Source organism: Rutidosis leptorrhynchoides, chromosome 3 (genome assembly GCF_046630445.1).
Source record: "Rutidosis leptorrhynchoides isolate AG116_Rl617_1_P2 chromosome 3, CSIRO_AGI_Rlap_v1, whole genome shotgun sequence".
NCBI lineage: Eukaryota > Viridiplantae > Streptophyta > Magnoliopsida > Asterales > Asteraceae > Rutidosis > Rutidosis leptorrhynchoides.
In genome coordinates this window covers 63,994,221-64,006,768 of record NC_092335.1, presented here as the reverse complement: position 1 = coordinate 64,006,768, position 12,548 = coordinate 63,994,221, and the positions used below count along the sequence as shown (strand labels likewise).

At 33.0% G+C, this 12,548-nt stretch overlaps 1 protein-coding gene across 1 annotated transcript; it reads left to right on the top strand.

The window, feature by feature from the left end:
* Nucleotides 1-5,503: 5,503 nt before the first annotated feature.
* On the top strand, nucleotides 5,504-9,285 carry LOC139896218 (fatty acyl-CoA reductase 3-like). The gene is made up of 10 exons (XM_071878812.1): nucleotides 5,504-5,582; nucleotides 5,963-6,066; nucleotides 6,983-7,185; nucleotides 7,509-7,609; nucleotides 7,823-8,018; nucleotides 8,114-8,275; nucleotides 8,384-8,465; nucleotides 8,552-8,818; nucleotides 8,916-9,043; nucleotides 9,132-9,285. Exons 1-10 carry the CDS (start codon nucleotides 5,504-5,506, stop codon nucleotides 9,283-9,285), a joined length of 1,476 nt encoding a protein of 491 aa, XP_071734913.1.
* Nucleotides 9,286-12,548: the final 3,263 nt, after the last annotated feature.

The following is a 12,548-nucleotide window of genomic DNA, read 5'->3' as shown; positions in this document are numbered from 1 at the left end:
TTATGAATCTAAACAGAAAAGTATAGGTTTATAGTCGGAGAAATAAGTTACAAGTCGTTTTTGTAAAGGTAGTCATTTCAGTCTAAAGAACGACGTCTAGATGACCATTTTAGAAAACATACTTCCATTTTGAGTTTAACCATAATTTTTGGATATAGTTTCATGTTCATAATAAAAATCATTTTCTCAGAATAACAACTTTTAAATCAAAGTTTATCATAGTTTTTAATTAACTAACCCAAAACAGCCCGCGGTGTTACTACGACGGCGTAAATCCGGTTTGACGGTGTTTTTCGTGTTTTCAGGTTTTAAATCATTAAGTTAGCATATCATATAGATATAGAACATGTGTTTAGTTGATTTTAAAAGTCAAGTTAGAAGGATTAACTTTTGTTTGCGAACAAGTTTAGAATTAACTAAACTATGTTCTAGTGATTACAAGTTTAAACCTTCGAATAAGATAGCTTTATATGTATGAATCGAATGATGTTATGAACATCATTACTACCTTAAGTTCCTTGGATAAACCTACTGGAAAAGAGAAAAATGGATCTAGCTTCAACGGATCCTTGGATGGCTCGAAGTTCTTGAAGCAGAATCATGACACGAAAACAAGTTCAAGTAAGATCATCACTTGAAATAAGATTGTTATAGTTATAGAAATTGAACCAAAGTTTGAATATGATTATTACCTTGTATTAGAATGATAACCTACTGTAAGAAACAAAGATTTCTTGAGGTTGGATGATCACCTTACAAGATTGGAAGTGAGCTAGCAAACTTGAAAGTATTCTTGATTTTATGAAACTAGAACTTTTGGAATTTATGAAGAACACTTAGAACTTGAAGATAGAACTTGAGAGAGATCAATTAGATGAAGAAAATTGAAGAATGAAAGTTTTTGTAGGTGTTTTTGGTCGTTGGTGTATGGATTAGATATAAAGGATATGTAATTTTGTTTTCATGTAAATAAGTCATGAATGATTACTCATATTTTTGTAATTTTATGAGATATTTCATGCTAGTTTCCAAATGATGGTTCCCACATGTGTTAGGTGACTCACATGGGCTGCTAAGATCTGATCATTGGAGTGTATATACCAATAGTACATACATCTAAAAGCTGTGTATTGTACGAGTACGAATACGGGTGCATACGAGTAGAATTGTTGATGAAACTGAACGAGGATGTAATTGTAAGAATTTTTGTTAAGTAGAAGTATTTTGATAAGTGTCTTGAAGTCTTTCAAAAGTGTATGAATACATATTAAAATACTACATGTATATACATTTTAACTGAGTCGTTAAGTCATCGTTAGTCGTTACATGTAAATGTTGTTTTGAAACCTTTAGGTTAACGATCTTGTTAAATGTTGTTAACCCAATGTTTATAATATCAAAAGAGATTTTAAATTATTATATTATCATGATATTATGATGTACAAATATCTCTTAATATGATATATATACATTAAATGTCGTTACAACGATAATCGTTACATATATGTCTCGTTTCAAAATCATTAAGTTAGTAGTCTTGTTTTTACGTATGTAGTTCATTGTTAATATACTTAATGATATGTTTACTTATCATAATATCATGTTAACTATATATATAACCATATATATGTCATCATATAGTTTTTACAAGTTTTAACGTTCGTGAATCACCGGTCAACTTGGGTAGTCAATTGTCTATATGAAACCTATTTCAATTAATCAAGTCTTAACAAGTTTGATTGCTTAATATGTTGGAAATATTTAATCATGTAAATATCAATCTCAATTAATATATATAAACATGGAAAAGTTCGGGTCACTACAGGCGGCACCTGGGCGGAAGGGAGGAAAAGCTACTGCCATTGGTGCCCTTGTGGGCGGAGGGATGAATCCCACTGTTGGGAGTGCCCTTACATACATCACAAAATTAATTAAATGTGTACAAGTTTATTATCTATGGTACGAATTTTATAAACGGTTTTTGGATCGATCGAAACTGAAACTGAATTCGTGATTCGATTTTTGGTTTTGTTTTCGATTTTGAATATTTTAATTCGGTTAACCGAAAACCGAATTGAAATTAATAACACATTAAAATATATGTTGGGGAAGAATGTGGGTTAACATGGGTTTATGCTTAATGACTATACTGACCTTAACTCATAATAATAAGTGTTTTGATGATGACATATCCACATAGCTAAAGGTGATGGTAGACATCTTGACATAAATAAACAAGTTCACTAATCCACACTTGATTTAGCAAAAGACCAAAAACCAAAGAAAGCCTAAAATGAAAAACAGGGAACACGGCTGATCCACGGTCGACCGCAGGTTAAACCGTTGAGACCTGCACCCAGATTTGCGAAATCAGGGATGCACGGTCGACTCCACGACTGACCGTGGATCGACCGCAAAAACCTTCTGTCCGGATTTTGTTCGAAAAATGTTTGACCACTTCCGGGCATCTATAATTTGTGAAACATGTTCAAACATACTTAGGATAGTTGCCTCCTTCATTCTCAAAGGAGTTTTGGTCACTAGAACACTAATCTTGGTTAATCACGCCTAATGACACCTTAATGACGATTAAGCCTAGATTAAGGAAAACACATAAGTGTTTTAGGAAAACATGTACATCTAAAATATATGTAGACATTCTTAGGATGGTCACCAAGTCCCAACCAAGAGTTGCTCTTTCCTTGTACATGTGTTGGATATTAATGTGTGCTTATACATTAATCTTGCAAATGTCACTTTGCAAGTAAAACTTACTTAGTCTTAGTTTAATGCTATGATATCATTATATGCTTGATTCGAATATTACTTAATTATCTCTTGCTAGTCATTACATGAATATTACTTGACTACTTGTTATTTATACATGTGTATTATTTGACTAAGTGCTAAATGATAAGTAGTAAGTTAATATGCATATGTATCAAACTTGTCTTGGTATTTGTTACTAGATGGAACTAGTATTTGGACTACTTCAATATATGCATGTGTTACTTAGATAAATTGTAAAATGTCATAATCTTGTAAACTTAAAAGACAATGAAACATTAACACACATAGGTTTGTTTAAGTCTAAAATTAAGTTACAAATAAATTTAAACTTGATTAACTTGATGTCTTGCAACATACTTAATTGTTACTATATGCTTAATTTGTCAAGACATCATTAACACACTTAATTAATTACAAACAAGTTCAAATTTGAATACTAGCATGCTTTGTGATTAAAGTGGATTTGTGTCATCAATGTCATGTTGACCAACCAATAGAGATTTAGCAAATGTGTTAAATAAAAATAAAGGAATATGACAAAAATGAGATTGCCTCAAATGATTATCATGTCTTGTATCCAAGAATGTTAAACTTTCTACTTTGGACATGATAAGTCACTATCAAAGCAATCCATCCAAGGTAAATGGACATTTAATGCATATAGTACTTGTATAGGATGTTGGTTATCTTTTGCAAGTGTTAAATGAAGTAAAGTGTCCAAAGAGTGATGTCCAAAACTGATTCAAACGGCTATACAACGAATATATGTTTTGGACTGGAGCAGGTGCGGTCGACCCACGGTCGACCGTGAGTCAAGCCGCAGATAATGCTGACCTTTTATCTCTCCATATAAATAGCAAGACTTGGATAACTTTGAAGACTTGAACCTCTTGCACGATACAACTCAAATTCATCAGAGAATCACAAGAACATAATACTTCTACATATGTTTGTGATTAAGAAAGAGAAGTTTTATAATCTCATAGATTATAAAAGGGGTGTTTGTAAACTTACTCTCAAATTCTAATCTTTGTAAGTTTGCATAGTGATGTAATAATTCTTAGGCTTGTCTTAGGATTATCATCACTATAAAATGGAGAATCTTTGTACTTTGTAATTAGAGGCATATGTTAGCTTAGCTATCATATTTTTTAAAGGGAACTAGGGAGTTGATTAATCTCATTGGAGATTAATACTTGTCCAAGTTGAAGACAAATTGATCTAAGTTGTAGGTAATCCTTTAAAGGGATAGAGGGATTAGGTTTGTTGTCTAAGGAGAAGTACAAGGCTTGTAAATTGGATCTCCACCGAATTTGGAGAAAAGTGCTTAGTGAAGCAACAAATCCCGATTAGTGAATCGGGGAGTGGATTAAGGTGGATTAGTTAACATCCACCCGAACCACTATAAATCCTTGTATTAATGTTCTTTACTTTACTTTCCGCATCATTACAAACATAAACACACCACACATTAGTTTGAGTTGACTAACGAGATCAATCCTTGTTCATATCGTATTGATCATCGAAAAAGTTTCAAAAATCGTATTAAGTAACTATTCACCCCCCATCTAGTTACTTACAATATATTTATATTTATATATTTATATTATATTTGATGTATTATTTTATTTTTATTAAACAAGAAACATGTTATTTACCCTGTATACATAAATTAATTTCACAACCGTTATTCGTAATTTATAGGTAAGTTTATGCTGGTTAGGATTTTTATTTTTAGTGATTTTCGATTTTAATCGAAACTAAACCGAAATCAAATTCGGTTTTCGGTTGGGTTTTGGTTATGGTTTGATATTTACATTTGGTTTCGGTTTGATTTTCAATTTTGATTTTATAAGTTTTAAAACCGAAAAAATCGATCCGAATAAACCGAAAAATAAAAAACTAAACCGATGAACACCCCTAGTGAGAATGCTTTGTGAGAAAATATTTGAGGACGGATGAGGGCAAGGTGAGGGCATGAGAATGCCAACGGTGCTTTCGAGAGCACAATGAGGGCACACCTCAAAAGCATATCGTTAAGTGTTCTTATAACAATAAAACAAAACTACATATATTTTTCGTAAAAGAATAAAAAAAAAACTACATACTCATATTTATAAAGTCAATGTCATGACATATCCATCATATTTTGGTGGATTAAGATTACAAGTACAACCAATTTTAAAAGAATACTAAGTATTGTAATGATCATAAAACAAGCAACATGTTTGATACGTCTAAGACCACTTTCAACGGTTCCCTTTGGTGGTCCATCCATAATAAATATACAGGTCCATCCACAATACTCCTACACATCATATCATTAAGAAAAAATATTAACATGAGAAAAATATCAATTTATTTAGCAGAATACTGTAATTTGTATAAGTACGTTTACGTGGATAGTAATTGTGACGGTCTAAATGTGAACCACCGAAATTTCTGCCCATCTTTACCAAACAAAATATTGATTAAACGTGTACCCTATCATTACTCACCACATGTCACTTTCCTTTCACATTTCCATCTTCTTCTTTTCTTTATATATATCACTCGCACATTATCTTCTTCACCGATATCTCTACCCTTGAATCCTCTATACCTATTTCTCCTTCAATCTCAAAGCAACTAAAGAGTTTGTGATTTTATTAATTAGTACTCTTTTTATAGGTTAAGTTGTATCGTTCTAGTTTCTCGTAGCAAATTGCAACAAATGGAGTTGGGTAGCATTCTTGATTTTCTTGATAACAAGACCATTTTAGTCACCGGTGCTACTGGTTTTCTTGCTAAAAGTATAATTTCTTTCTAAACTCGATCTATCTCTAGATTAATATTATTATTATTTGATTATGTACGTGTGTACCACATATCTATATACTTACATGAAAATTTTCGTATTACGTTGTTATTAACTCCAACGAGACATCTTTGTTAAAAAGTCATCATGATGACTTTTTAACAAAGATGTCTCGTTGGAGTTATTATTGAATTATTTTTATAATCGATCGGATGTTTCCCGAATCAGATATTTGGACGTCTCGTCAATGTATGTTGGTAGATGACGTGAAAAAAAGTTTTGTTAATGCATGAAAACATCGATACTTAATTTGGATATATGATATATAACGTTATTAATAATTGAAAAATAAATTTGATTTGTGTGGATTGTTAGTTTTTGTTGAGAAGATACTTAGGGTTCAACCAAACGTGAAGAAGTTATATCTTCTTGTGAGGGCACCAGATGCATATTCAGCCTTGCAACGCTTCAATACCGAGGTATTTATATTCATGTTTAAGTATATATAAGTATTACTACTCGTATTAAGTATATATATATATATATATATATATATATATATATGCGTGTCTGATAACATTATTCTTTTGTTTTATGGCATGCATGCAGTCTCATTTAACGTGTGGCTAGATTATAGTAGTCTGATGAATAGTACTACTGCAATATCAACATTTATTATTATATATAAGATGTATGGGACTATTTATTTCCTTTTAAAATAATTGTAATAATTGTAGCCTAAACGTAGAAAACGTTATCAGTTTACTTAGATTAAATATAGTTTTAAAAATTATGTGGATAATCAAATTATTAGCTTAGGGAACACGATTTTCATTAAGCTTATGACTAATTAATATAATTAGCGTTGTTACAATTAACTAGCACGTAATATTATTGCGACTGCACGTTCGTTGTTAAATGATCACATTCAACATTACGCTATATATCTCACTTGATGCCTAATGATCTGTAACTCTATATTTGCCACTAAATTTTCAGTTACTGGGCATGTGTGTGTTTACATTTGATGTATCTTTTTTGGGCAAAATGTACACTTAGTTCTCTCTCAATCTCCACCTTTTTCCAATTAATGACACGTGACCAAACAATATCGTGTTTTTATTTTTTGTAAGTTAACTTTTTTACATGCAAATATAACTATGGAACCAAATCCAGCATGTATTAAATGGATTTGTTCGGGTCAACATTTCAGGAAATTGATAATGGTAGTTCAACGCTTACATATATATATGGATACATTAGTATTAGTTAATTTTAATTAATGGTAGATATCAAACACGTATAATATTCAATCTAGCTATATTATATATTAGGGAAATATATCCTATAAAATTGTATTTAATATTCCCATATTTTTGTTTGTGTGATATACAGGCTGTGGCAAAAGACTTGTTTAAGGTCTTGAAAGAGAAGTATGGTACAAATTTACAATCTTTCTTGTCGGAAAAGGTTACTCCGGTGGCCGGAGACATAACCTATGAAAATTTGGGAATAAAAGATGTCGATTTGGTCGAAGAGATATGGAGAGGTGTTGATGTTGTTGTGAATTTAGCTGCCACCACCAACTTCGATGAAAGGTACAACTACCTTCATATTTAAATTTTAAACATAGTTGACTTCAGTATAGAATTTATAAACTATCATCTTGGAAACAATTAGTCACCAATCCTAGTGAGCTACTTACAATAACGAGTATGTAATTTAATTACTCGGTCTCTCGAATAATCCAAACAAAAAAAACCTTAAAAATATTAAACTATCATCTTCATTTTATATTTTATTAGAAAGCAATTATCTCATTTATATATTTACTTAATTAATCGGTAATGGTTTAGATTTAGATTATTTATTATTTAATCTGTCAATTAATATCGGAAGGGTTATTATTGATTTTATGTAGATACGATATTGCCTTTGCTTTGAACACGCTTGGAGCTAAAAACGTTTTGAATTTTGCTGCTAAATGCGTCAAAATAAAATTGCTTCTTCACGTATCAACCGGTAAGTATACACTCGTAATTTGACTTATTATTCTTTTTTTCTACTTCAAATTTACATTCTGATTAAAAGATTGCTGAATTTAATATAAACACAATTATTCCCCACATGCTACACTTTGAGACTTGTCTTTCAAAAATAAATAAATAAATAAATAAATAAACACAATTATTGCTCACACTGTGACAACATAAAAAGTTACTCATGTTTTTCCAGCTTATGTTTCCGGTGAGAAACCGGGTCTTATACTAGAAACGCCACATCGCTTGGGAGAAGCGCTTAATGGTGCACCCGGTTTGGACATCAACATAGAGAAGAAGATTATCGATGAAAAATTAAAAGAACTTAACTCTGACGAAAAGGCTACCGATAAATCCATCACATTGGCCATGAAAGATTTGGGTATTAAGAGGTAAAATGCAAACTTGTTAGATTTTTTTTTTAGAACCGAAAAATTCACATTTATAAATGTTTAATTTGTGTTCGATCTGTTTACATTAATTAAAGGGCGAGTAAATTCGGGTGGCCAAATACGTATGTTTTTACAAAGGCTTTAGGAGAAATGCTTCTTGGAAACATGAAAGGAAATATGCCACTAGTCATTCTTCGACCTACAATTATCCTTGGCACATATAAAGAACCATTTCCAGGTTGGATCGAAGGCGTAAGGTACAAATTTGTAGTTCTCATTTTTCATAATATCAATTTCGTATCATAAGAATATGAACTGAAAGGATATATATGTGAAAAAAAAAAAAAAAAAAAAAAAAAAAACAGGACAATTGATAGTTTAGTAGTTGGTTACGGAAAAGGCAAGTTATCATGTTTTCTTGGTGATCCCAAATCCACAATTGACGCGGTATGTTATTAAATTGACATGTTCAATTCACCATTCTGTGTTCTAATAACAGTACTTTGAAATGATATATGAAACTTGATGAACAGATACCAGCCGACATGGTAGTGAATGCAATGATTGCGACAATGGTAGCTCATGCAAATCAACCTTGTGAAGTAATATATCACGTTGGATCTTCGGTATCAAACCCGTTAAAATACGAAGAAATTCAAGAATGTGGTTATCATTATTTTAGAAGACACCCATGGGTTAACAAAGCTGGAAAGCCGATTATAGTAGGCGAGATTAAGGTGTTGAATTCTATGGCTAGTTTTCATAGATACTTTTCTCTTCGTTACTTGGTTCCGTTACAGGTTCGGTTCATCCTAATTAACTAATTACTAATCCTCTTTAATTATTATTATTCATATATCTCTCATGAACGTTAAACATACTTATTGTTCAATTTAGGGTTTACAAGTTGTGAATTCAGCTTTATGCCACGTATTCAATGGAACATATACGGATCTTAAACGAAAAATTAGTTTTGTTTTAAGAGTGGTGGACTTATATAAACCATATCTGTTCTCAAAAAGCTTGTAAGTTTTCTGGATCTAGTAATTAATAAAAACTAATTTAATCTTTTTTTCATTGTATAACTTGTTATTTTTCCATTTGTGTTGATAGCTACGATGATATGAATACCGAGAGATTGCGTCAAGCAGTTAGAGAAAACGAAGTGGAAGGGAATATGTTCTATTTTAATCCGAAAACAATCGTTTGGGATGACTACTTTCAACGTACACACTTTCCTGGTGTTGTGAAATATGTATTTAAATAATAAATTATAGATTGAGCTCACAATGATGAGTTACGTTGAATTTATATGCATTTTCAGAATTCTTTACCTTCAAGTTCATGACTTATATACTTCATTGTAGTCGTTGATTGAACGAACTTATTATATATAAGAATTAATGACAAGCAAGTTCTTTTCTGTAAATCAGTTGACTTTAAATGTATTAGCATGCATTTGTCAAAAATTTGAGCAATTATAAAAAAGTAGAGGACTCACGCATATCAAGTGGGAAATTTAAAATTAGTAACTGTGGTGATTGGTGAACTAGTTTTTAATTGGAATCTGAAGCTGAAAATTGAAACTTAAGCTGAAGCTAATTTTTTAATAATTGTTTGATCAAAATTAACTGAAACATAATAATAGAGAGATGAGAGAGAGTGTTGAGAGAGAGAGAGAGCGCAAACGGCACGGCAGCGGCTACGGGCAGAGTCCGGGAGAGGTACAACGGCAACGACTATGGGAATCGAAACATGGGTTCAAATCGAAATCATCTGACTTCGTATATGCTTTTCAATTTTTCGGAGGATTATAGGGTTGTTGATCTATGGAAACTATTCAAACCCTATGAGGCTGTTAGAGACGTTTTCATGGCAAGCAAACGATTGAGACATGGAGGCAAGTTTGCTTTCGTCAGATTCGCCAACATTGGTGATGGGGATCTCTTCCTGAAAACCCTAGAAAACATCAAGATCAATGGGAATTTGATAAAGATCTTCAAAGCTACAACAAGAGCCCCAAAAAGCAACGTCCAGGATAAACAAAGTAATGATAGTAACAGGTTCCAGAGTAATGGTTTAAGGGGTAACGGTTTAAGGGATAATTGGAAAGAGAATGTCAACTTCCAGAAATTTCAAGATGTTCGTTCCTTTAAAGACGCGATGGGTTTTAAGGGGAATGATTTGAGAAACATGATTAATGCTAGAAGGAAAGGAACGAAACCACAAGTTATGGGTGACAGAGTGGTAGAGATTAAGGAGGAAGAAAGTGAACTCAATCAAGAAATATTGAAACATACGGTTTCAGGCGAAGCAAAAAATCAAAATATCCTGAAAAACTTAAACAACATCCTGAAGGAGGAAGGTTTCATCAACGTCGAGATTAAACAAACGGGTGGACTTGCAGTAATGCTGGTTTTCCCAACATCTGATGATGTTACAGCGGTGACGACGGTAAACCACCCCCTTTCCAGGTGGCTATGTAAAATTAGGGCATGTGATTTTCTTGGTTGGCCTGAGGGCAGAATGACTTGACTAAAGATTAGCGGTGTTCCACCTCCTTATTGGATGGAGAAAACCTTCTCCTCCATTGCGGAATGGTGGGGTACGGTCTACTTCCATGAGAATTGCAACTTAGTGGGTGACCAATCCCTTGATTATGGTAGAGTTTTTGTTAAACTTAATGATCCGGAAATTGTTAATGGTGCGTTAAAATTAAAGTTTCAATCCAGGTTCTATTTTATTAATATTGTAGAAGAATGCAAGATCTTCCCTGGTAATTTGGATCCGTTATGTGATTTTGATTGTTATTCTGAGTCCAGTAATGATTCAGACATAGTATCGGATAGTGATTATTATGTGGGTTCCTCAGAGGAGGAATACAGTCTTTACAACGAAGTTCTTTGTTCTGATGAGGAAGATGAGGTTATATATATATATATATATATATATATATATATATATATATATATATATATATATATATATATATATATATATATATATATATATATCAAGTCAGTTTTCGGTGACGATCATCCGACTAAGGTGGACGGAAAAGTTAACGGTAACCTAGAAGATGAAGCGTGCAAGTTTTTTGGGATAGATGAATTTTTTGATGATGTCGAGGTTGTGGCAGAGACAAAGAGTGATTTGGAAGGCCAAAAAGCAAGTCCCGAGGGTAACAATAATTGTGACAGTTCAGTGAAACATGAAGGTAACGGTTCCAGCCCCATTAGTGTTTGGAGAAGATAAAGGGTCCTTTTCTTCAGATGACGTTGGATCCCCCTCAGTTAATGGGGCAGCTTCTAGTCCTAAAAGTGGGGTTAATGAGAACGGGTCCAATATGAGTAATAATGATTCGGTTAATATGGATACTGGGCCCAATAAGCAGTCTGGGCCAAATAGTGATGTGAACCTAAAATATAATAGGGATGGGGCAAACGACAAGGGAGTTGGGCCTACTAATTCATCTAATGTGGATGGGCCTCATAGTGGGCCAAACTCTTTTCAAAATAAGATTGGTAACCTGGAGAAAGAAAAGTGTCTGTCAAACAAAAGGGGCGAACAGTTAATAACAGATGCGTTAACAACGATGTTGGAGATCGCAAGAAGTCCAAGTGTGATCCTAAAGTGAGTACAGTATCGGGTAAGTCTAGAAGAACAGAAGAGGTCTCAAAGTGCAGTGATTGTTATTGGAAACATATGGGGAGCTGCAAAGCCTCCTCAAGGATCATGAGATTTAAAACCAGAGCGAGATGTTGTGGTGCATATAGTGAAATTCCAGTGATATACTGTTGTAAAACATGTGGAAGAAAATCGAGGTTAAAGCCTAGGAAACCATCGAGTGAACTGAAGACTATGCAAAAGAATTATGGCGGTAATGGTGTTTCGTTTAATAGTGAGGATTTAAAAGCTTATGGGGAAAATTGGTTTGAGGTGGCCTCCCTCAAATTGACAGTAAGTTTCTATGTTATCCTTTTCGTTCTAATTTGTTTTCTTATGAAGATTCTTTCCTTAAATGTAAGAGGTTTTGCGGTTGAGGAGAAATTTGGGTGGGTTAAAAATTTGTGTTGTGTGGAAAGACCGTATATTGCGGCCTTTCAAGAAACTAAATGTCATGAGGTTAGTGATCAATGGGTCGAAGCATTATGGGGTAATAGTAATTTTAGGTATATCCAAAAGGAAGTGGTTGTGAATTCGAGCGGTCTTCTACTCATATGGGATACGGGTTGTTTCGAAGCTATAGATGTGATGTGTAACGAATTTTTCTTGGCCGTTCGAGGTAGGTGGAAATTTTTCGGGCAAGAATACTTCATTGTGAATGTTTATGGGCCACATGATGATTGTGGGAAAAAGATTTTTTTGAGTTCTCTTGAAAACATGTTACATACCAATGACTCGGCTTGGCTTCTTTGTGGAGATTTTAATGAGGTTCGGGAACGGTCCGATAGGCTTTATACTCAATTCATTCAATACCGTGCGGATCGTTTTAATAATTTTGTGGATAAAAATAAATTGATTGAAATC

Coding starts and splice junctions, on each gene's coding strand:
- LOC139896218 (XM_071878812.1), top strand. CDS start 5,504: ATGGAGTTGGGTAGCATTCTTGATTTTCTTGATAACAAGACCATTTTA. Junction 7,186..7,508: donor ACCACCAACTTCGATGAAAG/GTACAACTACCT, acceptor GATTTTATGTAG/ATACGATATTGCCTTTGCTT. Junction 8,019..8,113: donor AAAGATTTGGGTATTAAGAG/GTAAAATGCAAA, acceptor CATTAATTAAAG/GGCGAGTAAATTCGGGTGGC.